At 37.7% G+C, this 24,033-nt stretch overlaps 1 protein-coding gene across 1 annotated transcript; it reads right to left on the reverse strand.

Moving 5' to 3' along the window:
* Positions 1 to 10,574: 10,574 nt before the first annotated feature.
* LOC121985525 (UDP-glucuronate 4-epimerase 1-like) lies at positions 10,575 to 11,934 on the reverse strand. Its single transcript, XM_042539027.1, has one exon. It carries the CDS (start codon positions 11,932 to 11,934, stop codon positions 10,633 to 10,635), a length of 1,302 nt encoding a protein of 433 aa, XP_042394961.1. The 3' UTR covers positions 10,575 to 10,632.
* Positions 11,935 to 24,033: the final 12,099 nt, after the last annotated feature.

Raw genomic sequence — 24,033 nt, forward strand, 5'->3', positions numbered from 1 at the left:
TGTTTGATAAAATGAAAACTGGACGTAGTATGATAGTTATCTGCATCGTCCATCAATGTATTAATTAGTAGAATTATAGCTGTCTTGACTGAGAAAGAAGAGATGCAATGCATATGGCAAGACTTATTAAACTATGCTGTAACAGATTGACTTTTTGATGAATAATTGGACCTGGAGGCGCAATGGTAAAGCACCAGACCAAAAACCACATGAGTTGTTCAGAAATTGAACTATCTGAGAGTTGCTGATCCTTTTCAGAAAAGATCATTGAGATAGTTCAATGGAATTATATACACGAATTTGGCACAACACTGATGAATAACACTATAAAAAAAATAGGCATCAGAAGTGGTTTGTAAAGACTTATACCAGCGGTTTACGACAGCTGCTAAACCTATTGCACTGGTTACCCAACTGTTGCAGGTGTTGATGGTACTAAAGGCAACCGAAGTGGTAAAACAAACGGGTGGTTTAAGCCTTGAAGTCGCTTCTGATGTATACCAATAGCAGCGGTTCTGAACTGTAAACGTATAGAAGCGATTATGACCACTTCTATAGATCAATATGACTCGACTTAATGTGGACTTTTAGGAGCGGTGAGTAACCGATTCGGAAGGTTAACTTGTAGAAACGATTACAACCAATCCTATAAATTACTATGCAATTAAAAAAAGGCTCAATAACTTTTAACCCCCCTGTGTTTTCCATCCAAAAACAGTTTGTCCCCTATATTTAAAAAATGACACTTACCCCCCTATGTTTTAAAGAAAAAAGAAAAAAATAATAAATAACCAAAATAACCCTTACTTTTATTTAAATGTTAAAATTATGGCTAAATAACTTTAAGCCCCTTTTATTTTCCATCCAAGATTTTTTATTTTTATATTTCTTTTGTTTCTAGAAATATGAGGTTAGCCTTATTTTTGTATTGGTGCAATTTTGTCACACCAACACTTCATTGTTGTTTTATTATATGTCACATTTGATAATGAGAAAGAGATTTTTAATTATGAACTTTATTCCATTTTTATTTGATTTTGGTTCATTAATTTAAATTTTTGATTTTTTTATTTGGTAAGGGTGGTGGGATGGGTTTTTGAATAGTTATTTCTTTTAGAGTTGCTGCTTATCTATTATTTATACTGGTGTATGTATAAATTTTGTGAGAGTTTTTTTAGGAACAAGTGAAATTTTTTACCTATATATCAATCAGGTTTGGTTAAGATTAAGCTTTCAACGATTATGTGAGATTTTTTATTTTTACTTTTCTTTTTATCTAAAATCTAAGGTTACCTTGAATAAGGATGTTTCAGTTAGAATAATTTTAACATTTAGAATAGTAAAGGAGTTATTTTGATCATTTACTATTTTTTTTCTTTTTTTCTTTAAAACATAAGGGGTCAAGTGTCATTTTTTAAATACACGGGAAAACTACTTTTGGATGAAAAATAAAAGGGGTTTAAAGTTATTTAGCCATAATTTAACATTTAAATAACAAAGTAAGGGTTATTTTGGTCATTTATTATTTTTTGTTTTGTTTTCTTTAAAACATAAGGGGCTAAGTGTCATTTTTTTAAATATAGGGGGCAAACTGCTTTTGGAAGGAAAACATAAGGGGGTTTAAAGTTATTTAGCCTTAAAAAATGACTTTTAGAAGTGGTCCAAAACCGATACGAAAGGATGATTTATTAGAGATGGTTGTAGACCGATTTAGAAAATGGACTTTTAGAAGCAGCTGTAACCGATCATATAAGTTGTTTATACAACTGTGACACTATCTATAGGTGCAGTTATAAACCACTACTAATTATACAGATTTACCAATTTTAAAATGCTCATGTATCATATTGTACCTATATATTTACAAACTAAATGTTCAATTTAAATCAATTGACAATATTCATATTTCACTTCACAAATTTAATTTATATTCATAACACATAATAGTATTACCAAATCAACAAGTCATATTCATATTTAAGTTCAAATATTTATCACACTCATTTAACACCACACTATACCACTAATACAATCCTTTCTTTATTCTCTAAAATATATACAAACTTCAATAACAAGTTTTCTCCATCAAAAAAGCATCAAATGACATTTGCTCCAGGCGACAAAAGGTATTTGCTCCAAATGACAAAAAAACATTTGCTCCAACCTTCAATACTAACTTTCAAAGAATGAAAAGAAAAAAAAACATAAAAGACTAAGCAAACAAAATTAAAATTCTAGTTTAAGATTCATATAAAGCATGCTGAGCTTCAAAGAGAATTCTGTTGGCATAAAGTGGTCAGCTTCTCAGACTTCTGTTGGTCAGCTTCTCAGACTTAAAGTTCAAATTAGAATTCTATTATCTTTACATTGTTGGTCAGTTTTTTAGACTTCTGTTGGTATAAAGTGGGTTTGGCTGATAGGAACAACTATTTCATTCACCATGGATTCTTTTAAATAAGCATTCTTATATTATATTTGTTGTGAAAATGAACTTGGAATGACACAAGTTCACGAGGAATAACTATTACAAATTACTAATTACTTTCAACTCATTTACAAACCACTAAACTAATTAATTTAAATCAATAGGATTATTGAAATGTAAGTTTTAGAGGAACAAGTGTAGAGAATAGTATAAAAAAAACTCATAGACTAGGATTATGAATTAATTTATTTTAAACTTCAATTTAAAAAAATAGAAAGTCAGAAATACTCTAATAAAAATATTTGTAATTAAAATATCAACCTCTCTAGTTATTATCTAATTCTATTGATGAGGAGGATCTACACTTATATTCTTCCGCAGTTGATTGAACTTGTTGTTTCATAATATTTGCGAACATAGCTGTCATCTATAAAAATAAATAAATTTACTATTATGTACTTAACTATACAACTAATTTTAAACAATTATTTTTTTAGTGAGAAATATTCTTACTTGTGCCGATAATAATTCGGGTCCATGAGATCCTCCAACACTTCCCGACATCATACTTAGCATTACTCGTGTAAAATTTCAGAACTGATCATTTTCTTGCATTTTGTTTTTTCATCTGCTCTTTTTTCGTTTGTCGTTGTACTTCTCGCAACTCCATATCTTTAATTTTCTCTCTCATTTCCTTAAATTTGCCTATCAAATCTGAATTAAAGTGATAATCTTGTTAATACATTCAGTTACGTTTACATTGCTCTGAGAATACTTGGTTAGGCAGCGCACCAGCTCCTAAACATCGCACTCAACCAGAATGCTCGGGTCTAAAAATCTCACTATATAAAGAATATAATTAAATTTGAACTATGTGTAACAACTTTTACAAAAATGAAATCAAATTATAAGTAAATTATTAACGCGAAATGTCTCCTCGTGGACTTCCAGTGATTGTGTTTCTTCAGGTTTTTCTTGGAGGAGATGATCTACAGTCTCTCTAAGTAAATTCTAACAAAAAAATAAATTGTTAATATAATAAAAAAATATTTAAAAGTCAATTTTAAAAGTGAAATATATTATTACCTTAATTCGTATTGCCTCATCATCAATAGCGACCTCTTTTCTTTCTACTTCTTCGACTCAATTGTTGTATTTCAATATGACTTGATTTTCTGTCATTCTCTTGAGACTAACAAGATAAGAATTCCACATTTAACGCCAAATATTAATAGTATAAATTATTCTATATGCGGAACGACTTATATTGCTAATTTACACATTCCATCAAAAGCTAACTAATATACATTACATTGCTTGTCATTAATATCCAGAATCCCATAAAACCTTGGAACATCATTAAAGTGTAAAACAAAAAATGAACAGTGAGAAACTAACTATAAGGAAGAAAAAAATAATTTTAATTCTTTTAAATTTATATTCCAATGATGAACCCGTTCTTTTTGTTTGCATTTTCTCTATTGATTTTTTAAGTTTTCTAGCACAAAAATTTATAATGAAATTATAACATCTATAAACATATGTTAAAAATAATTCATACTAGTTATACCTCAGTAGACTTCCAATAGTTACATAAAAACTTCGCAAATTTGAGGTGTCAATCCATGAGGAATGGATTGTATTGCAACAAGCTCTTCTAGTGGAGTATTTGAATCATAAGATGTGGCTTTCACTTCAATCCTCCACCGTCTCCATGCGGCCCCCGTCATTTGCATTATAATTCTTCTATGGTGATTGGGGATACAGAAACGTGCCTATAAACATAAAATGAAATATGTTAATGCTTTAAATTCAAAATTGAAATTAAACACTTGTAAACATACGGTAACATGTTTACATGCTCAAGCCCGAGTCTTCAGGTCTTTCGGCTGGACGTTCGCTCCACGACCCGCCTAGACTTTCCATCCGATCTGCAACACTGGGATTTTCACCTAGAATTTTCGACTTTAGGACTTTTGCCCGAAGACCTCAACCCGCCAAGGCTTTCCGCTTAGGGTTACCATCCCGTAGGACCTAGGGTTACCACCCCTAGGGTTTTCTGCCTGTCTAACCGCAGCTAGGACTTTTGCCTAAGACACCTTAGGACTTTTCCTGTAAACTCATTCAGACACATTAGATCACAAATAACTTTAACTTTGAATCCTTTATCATTATCAAAACTCAGGTTCGATCGTCAGATGCTTCCCACACCAACAGTTACCTGTAAAGAAAGGTCAAAGGATCAAAGATAGGGCGAAGGATCAAAGAGAGGTCGAAGGATAAAGACCCTAACAGCAGGTAAGAATGTCCAATCCTATGTAGAAGGCTCCCAAAATCAATAAGCAACAAAATAAAAAACTTGGAAACAGAGACGAAAGGAATCGGCAACAACGATAGGTCAAATAGTGTAGGCGGAGGTTATCCTAGCTGCGTATCTAGGAGGCGACGGAGGTTCTCCTGCTTGTGTAACTGGAAGGAGGTGAAGGTTGGAGGCAGAGGTCGGACATTGGAGGCGGAGGCTATCCAAGCTGCGTACCTGGGAGGAGACGGAGGTTCTCCTGGCTGTGTAACTGGAAGGAGGCGGAGGTCGAAGGTCAGAGGCGGAGGTCAGAGGCTGTTAGCGATAGTGTGTCCATGGAAGTGATGACACAGCAGCGTGATGAACACTTCCTCTAGCACTTCCTCTAGCATAATCGGGAAATAGCGGGGTGGGCGTGTAAGGTAAGGTGAGCAGAGGGAGATAATAGCAAGAATGTGATATTTTGGGTGGAGTGTGACGGAGGGAAGTTAATATAAAGACTCATTTGTATTATTAATTTTATTATTTATTTAATTTAAATTTAATAAAATAATTTTTTAAAAATTACGAATGTAAATTATGTTAAGTGATACGGTGCATGAGGAGGGGTCAGGCGGTTGACGTGGTCAGAAGTCAAGCCCATGAGATGGTCAGAAGTCCAGTCCCCGTGAAGGTCAGAAGTCAAACTTATGTGGCCCGTGAAGGTCAGAAGTCAAGCTTATGTGGCTCCGGTCAAAGTTTCCATTGATATGACAGTCAAAGGTCAAGAATGTAGTTGGGGCGAGAGCCAGCCTCGATGGCAATTAAGGACCGAGCCAACAAGCCAGGTATAGTTACGGACCGAGCCCACAGACCAGGTAAAGTCGCAGAAGGAAAAGCCTTTGGCGTAGCACAGACATAACGTATATGTCAGGACGAACAAACTTTGGACAACCGAGGGCAGAAACAAGTCAGTATACAGACCTAACGTACAGGTCGGGATTGACCAACCAAGGATACAGGTCTGACTTCTAACCTTGTGACACAGGACATAACGTACAGGTCGGGATTGGCCAACCAAGGATACAGGTCGGGCTTCTAACCTTGTGACACAGGACATAACGTACATGTCGGGATTGGCCAACCAAGGATACAGGTTGGGCTTCTAGCCTTACAACACAGGATACATGGACAAGGATGCAGGTCTACCTTCTAGCCTTGTGCCACATGACATAACGTACAGGTCGGGTTGCAAGTCGGGCTTCTAACCTTGTGACACAGGACATAACGTACAGGTCGGGATTGGCCAACCAAGGATACAGGTCAAGCTTCTAGCCTTACAGCACAGGATACATGGACAAGGATACAGGTCTACCTTCTAGCCTTGTGGCACAAGACATAACGTACAGGTCGGGATTGGCCAACCAAGGATACAGGTCGGGCTTCTAACCTTGTGACACATGACATAACGTACAGGTCGGGATTGACCAATCAAGGATACAGGTCGGGCTTCTAGCCTTACAGTACAGGATACATGGACAAGGATACAAGTCTGGCTTCTAGCCTTGTGGCACGGGACATAACGTACAGATCAGGATTGGCCAACCAAGGATACATGTCGGACTTCTAGCTTTAGGGCACAGGACATAACGTACAGCTCGGGATTGGCCAACCAAGAATACAGGTCGGGGCTTCTAGCCTTACAGCACAGGGTACATGGACAAGGATACAGGTCGGACTTCTAGCCCTGCGGCACAAGCATAGCGTACAGGTCGGGATCAGCAAACACCAAGAGTTCGGGCAGGGATAACAAGAGAAGGAGGTCGGGCGCTACGCGACAAGCAGTCCAAGAAATCATAACTACTTGTCAGAGAATAATCACTGTATGTCAGAGAATATGCTAATGGTCGGGTATTTACAGCACTCTGATTCCTTCCTAGACCTATAAGAAGACGCCACGTGTCACCCACCGCCAGACAAAGCCTGACATCTGACATTTCTTGACACCCGTCAGACTCTAGAAGAACCCGTTGCGGTATAAAAAGGGATGCTTTGTCCCTTACGCAGGTACGCTTACTCGTCATTTTCTTACTCGTCTTTATTTTTCATCCTTTCTCTGTGCTTCTGGGGAAAAAAGTACCTAATTTGAGCGTCGGAGGACTCGACCCGGAGACTTTTCGTCTGGTTTCTGGTCTCTAATGACTCGTGAGCTCGTCTGAGTGTGTGCAGAGTCCTCACGTCATCATCCTAATCATCATCCCTTGTCATCCGGATCCGTCCGTGTGAGCCCTTTCCGAGAGTGCCAAATCGACCAGACTCTGCAGCGACTTTCCGTCAACCCCCGGTACATCGAGGCCCGCTTTCATTCGACTCAGCTTCTGGACAGGATCATTAAGATAATGAAATTTTTTATTAAAATTTTGAAATACAAAGAAAAGTGTTAGGTTATAAAATTTGATATGGATTTGATTAAAACATTGTTTAATTGTTTAACCGATTATAATTTTATCACCATTAACACTTAAAAAAATTATTACCCAAGAAAAACTAAATCAAGAAATTACTTCAAAAAACAAAATCAAAGACAATTTAAGAAGTGAATGTGTAAGGATACTTCTATAGGATGCAATTAATCTGATGGGTTGCTGGAATAGAGAAGGTCGCTGAGCAAGAAAGGGTCGTCGGAACAGAAACGACTGATGGAATTGTGAAAATAACATGAGATGTGATCATGTTTTTTTTTAAATCTCGTATGCGACCTTTAGAAGCGGTTTTAAACCGCTGCTATAACAAACATATAGAATCGATTTCGTAAACCAATTCTATATGTAGTCAACAGCGACGATTTCTTAACCGCTTTTAAAAATAATCTACTGAACTGATTTTAGAAGCAGTTTAGTTAGATTGATTATATTGATTTAGTTTTTACAATCGTTTTATCAACCTCTGTTAATTTTCTCATTCTTATGTCTCTTTTTTTTTTTTAGAGTAAGCTCGAGTTTATGCCTATTTTTGAGTTTTAATTTGTCCCATCTCATAATTCTATAGACTCTTTAGATTGTGGCAAATCTAAAGAGTCTATAGAATTAGAGGACTTATAAAAGTGTGTATTTTTTTACTATCAGATATATTTTAATTCATCAATGATCGATAATTTTATAGGAAATGATTTCAGACGGTGCGTAAGTAAACAATAATACATATGTAAAATACTGAAAAGATATATAACTGCGACAGTGCTGAAAGGTCGAAGTAGGCATGCAAACCATGGCAACAGTAACGATGGAGATGGCAGCATAGACAGGCGTTGAATCCGGCACAGTCCTGTCTCTCTCCTTTGCCTCATCATCCGCATTCAATGGATTTGACAACAGCTGGTATCAGGAAAGACGCATCGTTATGATCATGTATGTCACCAACTACGTTAGCTTCTACCGACTGTGCGTAATGAATCATGCACATACGAGAAGCAAGATTAGACTGAGAAGAGATGGCTCATCCAGACATGTGGAACATGCATGCATGGGATTTAATGCAGCCCACGAGTGATCACGGAGATGTTCACATGCATTTTGTCTTCCTTCAGTCCTCATTGTGCGTGTGAGACGATATCATTATATCAACAGTCGCTGCAAATTCTTCATTTTAGTAGCACCACTTTAAGAAATAGCTATCAGAGATACACCCAATTAGACAATTAGTATACTGAACCAATTACATTATTCAAAATAATTACGTGGAGAAAATTGTTTACGTTTGAATTAAATTTTTTTTGGAATTCGAGCTTAGTTCAAATTTAATTTGCACGTGATTAGTTTACTAAATTTAAATTTATTTGATTGTTTGAAATTTTTATATTTTAAATTTATTTTATTAGTTATTGAGTTGATAATATAAATTTATTTATTTATTTTAAATTTTATTTATTTAGTATGATAAAGGTTTTATTAATGAAAATGATTAACAAATATTGTGCATAAATATTGTTCATGAACATTATTCATTGATATGGTTCATTAATATTAACGAGCTGAACATATATATTAAAATTTATTTGTTAAATTTAATAAGTTGTTAAATCTATTCTTTTAATTGATCTATGTATATTAAATGAATATAAATAAATTCTTATAAATTGAATATCAAATTTATTTTTATTTAGGAGGGTTCGGTTCATTTACCATCCTACGTGCATCCAATTACTTTACGTCTAGTTGTGGTGGCGGCGCCTACAATATCGACCAAACTCTGCCACTGATCTCAATCGCTGTGACATTTAATTTCTTGGTACAACCATATCAAGAACAGGCACTGTTTCTCGATTTGATATGCCTTCGGGAAGCCAATAATATAGCTCCAGATTCAAGTGTGCCTATTTATACTCCTCCCTGTGAAATTCTACTTCTTCCAGTTTGCATTGATGATCTGCATGGCTAGGTCAGTGGCGATGAAGAGGAGGAGGATTAGCAGATCATCAGGAATGGTGAAGAAGCCACTTCAGCGTGCGGTGCTAAGGAAGATGAGGCGGCTTAAGGAGCTGGTCCCAGGATGCTGCAGGAACACTGCGATTGGTTTTGAGGAATTGCTGAGGACGACTGCACAGTACGTTACATTCCTGGAGTTGAAGATAATTATTCTTAAGAGGACAATAGATCTTCGTGGAGGGTTTAATAAATCTAATTAGCACTAATTAATAATCGTTAGTTGTTATCAAGAACCATGTTTAATTGCATGATGAAGGTGCTAGTTGTCCGAGTGTTTCTACTGTAAGTTTTTCTTTCAAGGTAATTAATATTGCAGCAGTGCTACTGTCTCTCTGTGGTATCTTGAAATCGATATCGCCTATGTTTGCATGAATAAATATTAATTGCATCTCTAGTTCAGACGTAAGTACAAAGTAATCAATGTTCACGAGTGAAGAAAGGATTAGTTTTAATTAGCAGAAACATTGCTCGTCATTTTGTTATAATTTGAAGTCAATTAGTAGAGGTTTCACAATTTAATATTATAATGAACCACACTTCTATCTATAACAGCGGCTAGTGCCCAAAATCACAATTATATAAAATTTATTGTGGTTCAATAATTATGAAGAACATTCACTTCGTTAGATCTTCTCCTTCTCTTCTTTTTTCTCCTTTTTTATATATCACATGCGATTGAGCTCAGCCTTCGACCTAACTTATGGGATATTATAAGGGGTATTACATAAAATATCATAAAGATGTTCTTCATATTAATCTATTTTCATTATAAAGAAAAAACTAATACAAAAGCATGCACCTCAATTTGTATAAAAAAATAATATGGAGAGAGCGGTGTTTATAGCATGCCATGCCATATTACAGCAACACGCTGAATTGAGTGATAAAGCAGAATGGAACAGTAGCACATCTTGTCACCCATGTCTCACGGATCTTGCCAACTCAATTTTTAAAAATTAATTTCCGTTATTTCTCTTCTAATTATCACATTCATTTTCGTCATTTTTTTTTTTAAAAAGGACAATTTTTATTAAATTTTTTTACCTCAAATTGTTCATACTGAGAGTTTACAATTAATTAACAACTGCCTAATCTCAATGTAAATGCTTGTGATTATTTACTCTTCAAATTATGCCTTTGCTCGGCTTGCAGGCTTTCCACGTCTCTCCGTGCTTCTCGAAACTTCACCGAATCCTTTCACGGGTTGCACCTATTAACTGTCGAAGAAAAAAAGTGGGCCCTTATGTTACGTTTCATCCGATTCAGTTGAAATTGGTGGGGACCGGCAGGTTGTCGAACGCTCACTTCGCCCCCGGTGGTTCCACTACTTATTCACAAACTATTATTTAAAAAAAAAAGAAATTGAAAATAAAACTAAAAAACAATGTGGCATGAATTAACCCATTTAAAAATAGCGAAAATAATGATAAAAAGTGGTTTAAACCCTACACGCTCTTGTTGTTGAGCCGGTAACCGTAGTAAGAAAGGTACCATTTCACGAACTTTTTGAGGCCGGTGTCCAGGTTGGTGGTGGGCTTGTAGCCGAGCTCGGCTCGAGCCGAGCTGATGTTGGCGTGGGTGAAGGGCACATCGCCGTTCCCCGGCATCTCCAGCACGTGCTTCTTCGCCTTCACTTTCAGATGGCGCTCCAGGATTCTCACCAGAGCCGGCACGGTCATCGGAGATGTGTTTCCCAGGTTGCAGATCCGGTACTGCGCCGGCCGCCGCTTCTTTCCGCCGCTCCCTGTACTCGCCTCCGCCGTGTCCAGCGCTGCAACGCACCCTCGGACGATGTCGTCGATGTAGGTGAAGTCGCGCGCGAGATCGGCGCCGTCGCGGCGTCGGTAGATGTTGATGGGCTTGCCCTGTAGGATGTTGCGGGTGAAGGAGTAGTAGGCCATGTCGGGCCGGCCCCACGGTCCGTATACGGTGAAGAAGCGGAGACCAGTGATGGAGAGGCCGTAGATGTGGTTGTATACGTGGGTGATCTCCTCGCCGGCCTTCTTGGTGGCGGCGTAGAGGGAGGCCGGTCGGTCGGTACGGTGCGACTCGGAAAAGGGAACCTTGTCGTTGAGGCCGTAGACGGAGGAGGAGGAGGCCCAGATGACGGAGGGCTGTGGATCAGCAGACTTGCAGGCCTCCAGGAGGGTGACGAGCCCGGCGACGTTGCTGTGCACGTACGACGCCGGATTCTCAATGGCGTAGCGGACGCCGGCCTGAGCTGCGAGGTGCATCACGTGGGTGAAGGGGACGGTGTCGAACAGCTTGGCCAGGAGGCGAGCATCGTTGACATCGCCCTCCACGACCAAGACCCCTTGGGAATCAAGCAGCGCTTTGCGGGCCTTCTTTAGGGAGGGGTCGTAGTAGGCGTTGAAGTTATCAAGCCCGACGACGCCATCCCCGCGGCGGCGGAGGGCCAACGAAACGTGTGAGCCAACGAACCCAGCGGCGCCGGTAATGAGAACCGTGATCCCGTCGGGGCGGGTCACGGCTGCGGAAGAGCGGATCTGGCTCTCCCAGTGGAGGCCTCCCCAAGTGGCGGTGAAGTATCGGGAGGATGTGGCAACGAAGCTCCGGAAGCTGAGGTAGGAGGCGGTGAGAGCGACGAGGAGGACCGCCCACAGGAAGAGCGTGATCGTGGAGGCGAAGCAGCGATGAAGCTGCCGGTTCAGCGCGTGCGTCCTCTCGATCTTCACCTTTCCCGGCGTCGAGGGGAATAAATCGTCGTCGATGACCCTCAACTTCATCTCCCCAGTGATCGATCCAGGTATTCTTTTCTTTCACAATTAGATCTCTAGAACAGCGAGATCGATCGAGGCACGGTAATCTTAACAATTCGATCTCAAGAACAAATGGATCGATACAGATCGACGAGGCATCAAAGAGACTAAAGCAGAGCACTAAAGAAGAACCTGAGATTTTTTAATCTGCACATGGTAAAGAGGACAGGGTCGGCGGTAGAATGCCTAAATAGGGAAACCGGGAGACCGATAAGCCAAGAAAGGATTATTTAAGACTGCACCTGCTGATCGCGCCGCGTGAAGCCAGTCCGAGACAGGGTGCTCCGGCTTCCAATCGACTTCCAAATCGCACGGATGAAAAGAGGGAGAGGAAAAGAAAGAGGGCCGGTTAAAGACTGTTAATCTGCTAAGGAGTTTGGTTAGGAAGAAAGAAACGAATAGATAAGGATTTTTTTTAAAAAAAAATCACAAATAGATTTTAAAATTATTTTTTCTTAATTTTATATCAAATAAACAACAATTTATCCTTTCCTCATCCGTATCTTCTTTCATGCAAAAATAAAAAGGTATTAAATTAGCATCTATTTTTCAAAAATAAAAATAAAAAAAATTAAATGAGTTTCTCTCTGGTAATTTTATTTTTAAAATATTTATAAATTAAGATGACATTGGGTAAGATGTAATACGTCTTATAATGTAATCAGGATTATATTAAAAAACTGATTATTTTATTTTGTTTACTTTTAAACTTGTAATGTATAATCTCGATTACAAAAGATAGTGAAGTTTTATAATCTGCATTATAAAGTAAATACTATGTAATTCAATTATATTACGAGGTCATCGTTTAACTAAAATTTGAATGTCGAATATGCCCCTAGTTCGTTGCCACCCGCCACTCGTCGCCCGTCGTCGGTCGCCCATCGCCACCACCGCCCGCCGACCGCCAGCGCCCTCGCAGTCGGCGCAAGCCGTCGTTGTCACCCGCTGGCGACGGTCGACAGTGGCGGCCGCTAGTTGTCGGTAGCTGCCGCAAGCTCTGGTAGAGATGCAACGACCACGGATAGAAGTCGCAGAATATTTTTGTCATTTTATAATAATACGAATTACATTCCTTATAAAAAATAATAGACACCAAATAAAAAATGTAATCATCGTTGTAATCAAAGATTACATACATTACATTACCAAACGTAATAATGTAATCAAGATTACATTACATTACAAATTTGATTACATTACATTACAAATTTGATTACATTACAAGCTTAATTACATTACATCCAATCAAACTTAGTCTAAGCGTTATAATATAAGTTACCAAATAGTTTCTACCATATATAAAAACTACCGGCTAACTACTACAATATGTAGAAACTAGTAGGTAGATGCTACATATTGTAAAAGCTACATGCTAGTTTCTACGTATTCAATCATGGTTAGATTATATTCATTTGAAATTTAATGAGTGTCATGAAATCTACATATTTGTTTTGCTCAATGAAATATTATTTTATTTAGATTATCACTTAGTGAAGCAAAATCAAAATGATATAAAGTACCATTATAAAATTCTACACGTTGTAGAAACTACATGCTAGCTTCTACACGATCGATCGTGATTAAATAATATTTACTTAAAATATAGTAAATGTCATAGAATCTTCATCTTTTGTTTTGCTCGTTGAAATATTGTTTGAATCAAGTTATGACTCGAAGAAGTAAAATCAAAATATACAAAATCATTGTTATAGAAGCTAGTTGCTAGCTTCTAAATAGTTGAATGATCAAATAATGTAAGGGTATTTTGGATAGTTCGTGTTAAATGGAGCGCCCATTTAACTTTAATTGGAAATCAAGCACTCATCTAACGATTTTGCAAATGATGGGCGCCCTTTTAAATTTTGCCCGATCTTTTAAACAATGATCACCCATGGATGAACCTAGGCTTAATGGCAGAGCACCCCACTGACGGAGCGGTCGCATTATTAGTCATCATTAAATACTCAAGTAGAGGATGACTCTTATCAATATGGAACGACCTATGAAGGTCAACTATCAGTGTCCAACGTAAGTACTTTCCATATTTATCTTGGTGGCTAGTGAAAATTTTTTATAAAATCAAATCACTCACTTTTTAAGATTAGTAGGTTTGAAAAGTCGGATACCATGATTAAAAAAATCTATATACCACTCAAAATTTATCTTCTTTTCAAATGACCTTGGTTAGATAATAATTGTTACGCAAAGAGGGGGGCAACACCTCTCAACCTTATGGTTCCGTGGCGTACTTACTCCATAAAAATGGTCGAAGATTTATTAGAATTCGTTCTTCACAAGAGAATCACATTCAATAATTCTCATAATATAATAAGTTTATAATGATTCCTATAAATAGTGAACAAACTTCAAACCCGGTAAAATCGTAACAGAATTCTATTATGAAAAATCGTAACTAAATTTTATTATAAAGAATTATAATAGAATTCTGTTATAAAAAATCTTAACAGATTTTTTTTCCATGACATTCCTTACATTGGCTTTCATTCAGATATAAATCACTCTTCAACAATCTCCACCTTGGCAAATATTTACCCCTTTAAAGAACACGAGTATCTGAGTAAAATTTCACCTAGATCTCTGGGTCTAGGCTTCCTTCCTCTATGATCTAGAGATATGGATTAAGTTTAAGAAATGTTTGAACTTCTCTGTCATCACTAGATTTGTCAACATATCTGCAGTATTGTCTGCAGTGTGAACCTTCTCAAGTTGAATTTCCTCGGAATCAATCAGCTATCTGATCTTGTGAAATCTCACATCAATGTGCTTGATTCTCGCATGATATACCTAATTCTTCACCAAATAGATAACACTCTGACTATTGTATAACAACTTGACTCATCTTTACTGAACGCCCAGTTTTCTAACCAACATTGTAAGCCATAAAACTTCCTTCGCTGCTTCAGTTACTGCCATGTACTCCGACTCTATAGTGGACAATGCAACAATAGCTTGAATTATAAACTTTCAATAGATAGGTCCTCCTACTACAGTAAACACCTATTATGTAATAGACCTCCCATCATCTAAATCTTCTACATAGTCTGCATCAATGTACCTAACAACTAAAGGATTTTTTAGTTGTCTACTAAACATGATGTTATAATCAGTTGTATTTCTCAAGCATATGAAAATTCACTTCACTGCATCCTAATGTGGTTGACTATGATTTGAGAGAAATTTGCTCACCATACTAACTTCTTGCGCCAAAGCTAGTCTCGTTCAAACCATGACATATATCAGTAAACCAACTACACTAGCATAAAAAACCTTTGATATCTCTTGGATATCTTCATCTGTCTTTAGGCACTATATGTTGAAGATCAGTGGCAGACTAGAAGGGGGGTTGAATAGCTTGGTCATCCTAAATCGTTAGCTTCTCTACAAATTGTTAGTTGCGCAAGCTGAATAATAATGAACATAAAGTAAAAGAGAAAATAATCAAACTCTAACATGTTTCCTTTTACGTGATTCGAAGATTGCTTGCTCCTACTCTACAGCTTATCCTTGAGGTGGATGAATTCTGAATCCTTCGGTGGATTATTCCCGAGCAATCTCTAGCTAAATGAGCTCCTTCTCGGTGGAGCAAAAATCTCCCACAATGAAACTCTTCTTCTTTATAGGATTGAGAATTAGGTGTCGGAAGAAGAGTGTAGGCTTAGAAAGCTTGGAGGCAAAGACTAGGAGTATATCAATTAAAACAGTAATATCCTTCAATGCCTCAAGCTCCATATATATAGAGAGAGGAAAGAGTTGATCACACATCAACTTATTTCCTGCGCACTAGTCGACTAGCAAACTCATCGGTCGACTGATGCTACCGTTGGATGCAACCAACGGCTACTTCGCAGAATCAAGGATTCTGCCAACAGTCACCAACAACCACTTATCAGTTGACTGGTAAAGATACCAGTCAATTGGTCACTGCTAGCTAACCAAATAGAATGCCTCTGTTCGCCCCCAGTCAACTGCTCAGTTGACTGATAAATCCATCAGTCGACTAGTCCCGGTTACACACTCAACTCTCATCCTCTCTGGAGTCGTCCTTTGAAGCCCTCTTCCTCGGCCTTCGTCCCTCAAATGCACTCGAGCCCACGACTCCTCTCCATGTATCCTTCGTGTTGCCTTGAAGTCTGCTTCTCTCAACTCCACTTTATTTCTTCTCGTTCAACAGTCCCTCAGATGTCTTCCATATCATCCTTCACCACCTTCTCAAGAACCCGAGCCCTAGGATGAGCCTCCCTAACTTGGCCGCACCAAGTTAACCATCAAGTCTTCCATAACTCAAACACATATCAAACGAATATGAAACATAATTTAAACTCTTTGACACACATATCAAAACCTATGATCGTACCCGATCAAAACTAGGTTGATTGCACCCATACTATATACTGGATAACTTGAAGTAATGCGCCAGAGTTGTGCTCATCGAGTTTGCATTCTTCATGTTGAACCTATCCAACACCTTCTCCACATAGCTACTTTGAGGCAACCATAATATTCTTGCAACTTTATTCCTATGAAATTCCATCTCAAGAATCTTCTTAGTCTCACTCAAATCTTTCATGTCAAATTCCTTACTTTGCAACCTCTTCAATTTGTCAATCTCTTCATCTTCTTCACAACAATCCACTTATACTTTATAATTTATTTTCCTTCAGGAAGTTCCACTAGATCATGTTAGGACCCGTGCAGCTGACAAGAGGAGGTGAATTACCCTGAAAAATAAAATCAAACCTTTCTCAATCTTATAGATTGATAAAGACAATCACTTTATTAAAATAAACTAAAATACATAAATTAAAAGAGGCTACCGATTTTTTACTTTACTATAACTGGGGTAGTTGTTAATCCAAGATATTGAAAGCACTAATCAAATTCTCCTTTCATCGTAGGCGGAAAAGTCTCTTACAAGTGTTGAAAGTACATAATTAAAGTAGTAGAACAGAAAATGAACTCGTGTATAAGTGATTGTCTGAACTACTGAGATCAGAGTTCTATTTATAATCTGTTGGTCAAATCTGACCGTTTGCTGATGTGGCAGCTCCGGGCGCATAGAAGGGCTTCGGGTGCCTGGGTGTGGATAAAATTTTATCCACGTCGCAACGGCTCATAACGACTGCTCTGGATAAAAATTTATCTAGTCCGGGTGCCCGGAACAGCTCCAGATGCTCGATCTGTGTTGACCAGCCTTTGAACAGGGCGCATCGAGGAGGTGCCCTGGGTTGCCCCCAGGGGGTCCAAGTGCCCGGACCGGTCCGGGGCCCGAACAGTCAACATCTTGTTGACTGTCCGGTTCTCCTCCGATCCGGCTCTTGTTCACTTGGGTGATTTCAGCTATTCGGAATATAACTCACACGAAATCATTTTTTGACCTTCTCCTTGAACAACCTTCGGCTCTGGCTTCTCGTCCCTAAAAAATACCGCGCGCTTCCTTCTCATCTGCCAATGTACTCTTTTGCAGCACATCGTACTTGGGATGCACTGAGCTCGTTGACTTTCTCCCATATTGTCCTTCTTGATAGTTGCGTCTTTCGCTCGAATTCTTGTGCTCCTAAGTTCCTGCACATTTAGACACAAGACATCAAATACACAAAGGACCCAACTTAACTCAGTTGACCACATTAAAACTACCTCGAGGTACCTACAGATCCCATTTTTGGTTCTCATACAACAACTCTATCTTCTCTGTCATAGGATCATCCACTTGTTCTTCTCAGAGTTATGTACCGCCTCTTAAAAAGTTGTAGGGACTCTGCTATTGGTGATAAATGCATAATATACCAATTCTTCGAATTCGTATCTTGTGAGTAGCTTTACGACTCATCTTGTGCTGCCACCAGTTATAGTGTGATACTCTATGTCCTTTGAGCTGGAATCATCAGAGTCATGACTCTCTATCTCCATATAAACAACATGCATCTTTCTCTTTGTTGCTCTGTGATGTTTCCTTTTCTTCTTCCTGAGTACGCTGTAGCACGACCTTCTCATCAAATATGATATTTATATTGATCACCACCTTATTTACCTTAGGATCCCAAAGCTTGAAGTCTTTAATTCCTTTATGATTCCCCAGAAAAATATATTGCTTTAACTTCACATCTAGCTTTGATCTTTTCTCACTAGATATGTGCATATAGGCTGGACATCCAAAAACTTGAGGATGAGAGTAATCTACTAGATTACCTATATATACTTCCTCTAATATTTTATCTTCTAGTCTTGCCCTTTGTGATCTATTAATGAGATAACATGTCATGTTTACCGTTTCCACCTAGAAATTTTTTGCTAGCCTTTTATTCAGTCTGAGACATTTTACCTTCTCAATGATTGTCCTATTCAATCTTTTCGCCACACCGTTCTGCTGAGGTGTTCTATGAACCGGGAAATATCTTAATATCTCATGCTGCTCACAAAATTCCTGAAACTTTGAATCTGTGTACTCAGTCTCATTATCTAACTAAGGCATTTGATCTTCCTTCCGGTCTGGTTCTTCACTTTAGTTTTTCATAATTTAAACTTTGTAAAAGTTTTCGACTTATAACGCATAAAATATATCCAGACCTTTCATGAGTAATTATCAATAAAACTCATAAAATACAAGTGCCCTCGTGATGCTATACTAGACGGTCCCCAGAGATCCGTATGTATGTAGTCCAGAATCTCCTCTATCTTGTGTGCTACCTTATTGAATTGTACTTTACTCTGTTTTCCAAGAACACAGAATTTTTAAAATTCAAGCTTGCACGTCATGATACCTTTCAATAAATCTCTCTTGTGAAGTTTTAGTATCCCACGTTCGCTCATATTCCCTAATCGCATATGTCATAAGATAGTAAGTACTATTTGATTCAGACTCTACGGATGTGACTCCACCTACACTGTAGTCCCTATCAACTTGTAGATGTTCCTTGTTAACTTTTGTCCTTTCATTACCGTCAGAGCTCCCTTACTAACATTCATTACCCTGCTCATTGATTTGTAATTGCAACCAATACCATCTAGTGTGACTAGTGAGATCAAATTCTTTCTTAGATTTGGTATGTGTCTGACATCACATAAAGTTCTGATCATACCATCAAATATCTTGATTTTGATATTCCCTATACCAATGACTCTACATGATGCATCATTTTCTATCAACACTGAACTAGAATCTACTGTCCTATAGGTATCAAACCACTCCTTATTTGGAGTCATGTGATATAAACATGTAAAGTCTAAAATTCATGCATCCATCAGTTTTTCTGAACTTGACATAATTGATAGCATATCTTCATCACCGCTCTCTGAATTTTCTTCTTCAACTATATTTACAGAATTTGTTGAACTACCTTTGTTCTCTATAACATGTTTCTTTATCTCTGAACAATCTCTTTTCATATGACCTTTGCTTCCACACTTGTAGCACGTGATCACCTTCTTTCTTCTTGACTTAGAACGGACATTGTTGTTGCTGCTCAATCCATACCGAGTTCTGCTCTTAGCACGCTCTTGGTTACCATTCACCACAAGTTCTTCTCCCTAAGAAACTTTATCCCTTATTTTCTTCCTTTAATGAAAACCTAGCAACACACTTGTGATCTCCTCGAATTTAAGAATTTCTTTACCTCACATTAAAGTAGTAACCAAATTCTCGTATGTAGGAGATAAAGGTAGAGAATTCAGTAACATCAACATCTTGTCTTCGATCTTCACATTAACTCGCTTTAGATCGCTCACAATCTGGTTGAATGTGTTAATGTGCTGGCTCAGATCGATTCCTTCTTTCATCTTTAGCTCGAATAATTTCTACTTAAAATATAACTTATCTGTCAATGACTTTGACATATACCAACTTTCCAACTTTTACCAAACTATTACCGATGACTTCTCGTCCATGACATGGTGCATCACATCATCTATAAGATAAAACATGATTATTACCACTACCTTCGCCTGAAATTCTTCTCAATATGATTTCTTTATGCTTTCCGATTTCCTTTCTCCTAACGTCTTCACCATGCCTTATTGCACCAACAAGTCCTTGATTCTTTTCTTCCATAAATCAAAGTTTTTGGTTATGTCAAACTTTATCATATCAAACTGTGTAGAAGTCGTCTCCGACATAATGAAGAAATTTGTCAAAATCTTGCTTTGATATTAATTGTTGCACAAAGAGTGGGGCAACACCTCTCAATCGCATGGTTCGACGACGTGCCTACTCCACAAAAATAGATGAAGTTTTATTAAAATTCTCTCTTCACAAGAGAATCACATTCAATGATTCTCATAATACAATAAGTTTACAATGATCTATATAAATAGTGTCTAAATCCCAAACCCGGTAAAATCGTAACTGAATTATGCTATAAAAAACTATAATTGAATTATATTATGGAAAATCGTAATAGAATTCTATTACGAAAAAATCTTAATATATTTTTCTTTCATAACATCCCTCACATTGACCTAAAAACACTTTGATTATTGTCATGACCTACAGGCTTCCTTAGGAAAGGATCAAATTTAGATTATCTCTTGCAAAGTTGTATGCCTTGTAGCCAAATTCTCTTGGAACAATCACATTTTAAGTTTCACAAGAAAAATATGTTTGTCTAAAGTTTTAACAATAAGGAGAATGAGAATTGTCTTTTGCAAATTTCAGAAGATAAAACTGATAGCAAGGTTAAATTTGTGTAGGATCTTCTATGTTGAGTTTGATATGATATGATGATGAACACAAATTTCTGTTGCAAAACTTGTAAGCAACAGAAGTTGCACCGTGATTTGACAATTGACTTCTCTTTATTTAGGATTTATGTTTTCTAGATTGAAGGCACAAGTCACTCTCATTTCTAAGATTAAAGCTGTTGTAGAAAATGAAAAATTCACTGCAGCAAATAAATGCATGGAGTTATTAGCCTTTGCTGCAGCTGAACAGGTTCATGATGATAAACTGTGGCTTTACACAATCAAATTATATGTTCCTACTGAGCTTCTTACTTGATTTGGTGCATCTTTATTGTCGATTCATAAGTCACATAACTGCATTTCAATCATTGAATCGTGAGGAAATCGTGTTTTTTGACCACAAACAAGAGTTAAAATTAGGAAGTTCAAAAATTGTAACTATGATTAGAAAATGATGCGGAGCTATGCCCCAAGCACAAATGCCTATAAAGATGGCCGGAGCTTTTGGGTATCAAAGAGTCGCAAGAGTAAAATAATCCTGATCTTTGCCTTATCATTATTAGCTTTAGCATACTGTCATCTTCATTGTCATCAAGCTGAATTTATCTCAACTATTTGGGTTGTTGGTTAGGCTTCCATTAAGATTCATACTAAGTGATATCCAAAAATTTCATCATAGTATTTATCCGGCGTTAGAAATATTCAGCGTGTATATTCCTTGACTTAGACGGAATAATACTTCATACGTGGCGCTTCGAAGAAAAGTCTGAAAGGTAAAAAGGTCAAATTTTGGGATAACATTCAAAAGAAGTCATAAATCAACTTGGCAATAGTCAATAGTCACTCGATTTATTTATTAAAGAATTCAACAATAAAGGTTAGAAAGTCACAAGCCGCCTGAATAACACTTATAAAGTCACAAGTACTGACTCGTCAATGGTTTGATGTCTCCTCAATTTGCCCATTGTGATTCTTTAGAAGTAAGGTGATTATTCAGAGTTGTGACTCTTCAAAAGTAAGGCAGTTACTCAGGTGACTATTGTCCAATTCTCTACAGACTTCTGACTTCTTTTGAATGTTATCCCCAAAACTGACTTCTTTACTTTTCAGACTAAGTCAAGGGATATACATGTGGTATACCCTGGATCAGTATTATATGATAATTACTTTGTGAGACTTTCCCTGAAATTATGACCTGCAAAATCTCTCGCAAAAACTCAGGAATTTTCCAACTTGTTTCCACTAAATCTATTACTTCGTTGCCTATGAAGACTGCATTAAGTAACTAGTATCAGTTTCCATGTCAATTGCAAATCCACAACCCAAAATTGGAAGTCATTTGTTTTAGTTTTCTAAATAAACTTAAATATAGGCGGCTAATTTCCTCAATCTATAGCCATATTGAGATGGAACTGAACATATTGCAAAAAGTTATTCCAATTATACTATTTCACACGGAGGCTCTGTTGAGCTGAACACATCATATGCCACTAATCTAACATGATTTTCCACTGTTTTAATCTATGAAACAGGTGTAGGAGTTCAGTATGAGGATGCATTTGATTATAGAGCTTAGCCAAGATGCTCGCAAGCAAAATTAGGGTGCCATTTAACGAGTTACTAGATGCACGTTTATCTTATAATGTTGTAACCTATTGTTTTTTTCAAACAAAACATTATCTTTTAACTTAGCTGATCATGTTTGAAATCGGGAAAATCGGTGAGTTGATAAGGTGGCGTCGAGGTTGACCACGAGAAGTCTCCAAGCAAAAAGAACCTGGTGTCGCAATTGAGCCTTCGTGTCAAAGAAGAACGAAGAAAACGTCAACGACTAGGTCAGGGAGAGGTCCTGGTGTTGACACTCCAACACTCAAGTTAAATAGAGAGCTGAAGAAAAAAATGAAGAATAATGATGGTGAACAGTAAATTCTGATAGCGAAGCTATGCGTTTGTAGCTAGATACCCTTTATATAGTGTTGTCCTTTCTTACCATAAATATCAATATATTTCTAAAATTGGATCAACTATCCTAACACTTTATAATCTTTCATAAATTGGTCCCATCACCTCTGTGCTTGCAAGATGGAATTCCACCGTATGGACTGTACAAGAAATATTGCCTTAATTCTGTTGGATCGAGTCACACATGAGAGGGGAGTGAATCATGTGGTTTTGAAAAACTGGACTTTTTCATTTTTCAAGAACTCAGTATGTAGTGAAAAACTACGAGAAAAGACGGAAATAGAAAAATAAGTAAAAGAACATGCATTCGATTTTACTTGGTTCAGAGCCTTTGACGACTCCTACTCAAAGACCCAGGCCCCACAGACCTATCGATGGGTAATCTACTAAAATACTTTTTATGGTACCTCCAAAAAAAAAATCGAGTACATAGAAAGAAGGAACAAGTGCAACACCCTGCACTTGTCCTATTGCAAATAGTTAAATACATAAATTATAGCTCGTTACCCAACACCTTCGAAGATTATCAGCTTAGGCTCAATATCGGTCGGTTCCTCGGCAGTAGTCGTGCGCAACAACGTTATAGCAGATTCACAGCAGTAGGCTAGAGCAGTCAGAACCTCAATCGGATGCGTAGCAGCTTGCATGTAAGTTGTTTTTCGAAGCTTTGGGCAAGCAGGCTTAAATAGAGCATGGAAGCCACCTTCTATAGGCATTGAAGGTGTCTCCAATGGGATAAAGTCCATCCCGCAAATGTTGTGCTTTATCTGCTTTGATCGCCAAACTTCATCCTCATCTGCTTGAAGGCGCCTTCGGACACTGTTCATCCGAGGGCAGATTTGTTTCTTTATCCTGCAAAACAACGTTAGTCCAATAAATCAAATAATGACCTACAAGACAAGTGTTAGCACAGTAATAAGCAGTAGTAATTAGTTCTTGCCCACCCAGGACCCGAAACTAATTAAGGTCTCAGATTAGGGATCTGAAATTGACCTAAACTGGACCGACGCCTATTGCCCCCTCAACCGGGGCACGCCCTCACTTAGTCACTCTCCTCTAGTGACTTACCTTTACTTACTAGTTTGCCAGATACATGGTCAACCCGTCGACCTATCTAGATTTCTTGCCAGATATTTGGTTAGCCCGTCGACCTATCTGAACTTCTCGCCAGATATCCGGTCGACCCATCTACATATCTGGACTTCCCACCAGATATCCGGTCAGCCCGTTGACCTATCTAAACTTCTTACCAGATATCTGGTCGGCCCGTCGACCTATCTGCATACTTGGTAAGGTGATTAGATCACAACAATACCTAATTTAACTTACTTTGTCATTCATCAAAATCTTAGTAGGACCGTTAGTGTAAATTGCACCAACAATCTCCCCCCTTTTGATACAATAACA

This window comes from Zingiber officinale, chromosome 5B, assembly GCF_018446385.1.
Source record: "Zingiber officinale cultivar Zhangliang chromosome 5B, Zo_v1.1, whole genome shotgun sequence".
Classification (NCBI taxonomy): Eukaryota; Viridiplantae; Streptophyta; class Magnoliopsida; order Zingiberales; family Zingiberaceae; genus Zingiber; species Zingiber officinale.

What these genes read in the sequence shown, in the direction of transcription:
- LOC121985525 (XM_042539027.1), bottom strand. Translation starts at nt 11,934, where the DNA reads ATGAAGTTGAGGGTCATCGACGACGATTTATTCCCCTCGACGCCGGGA.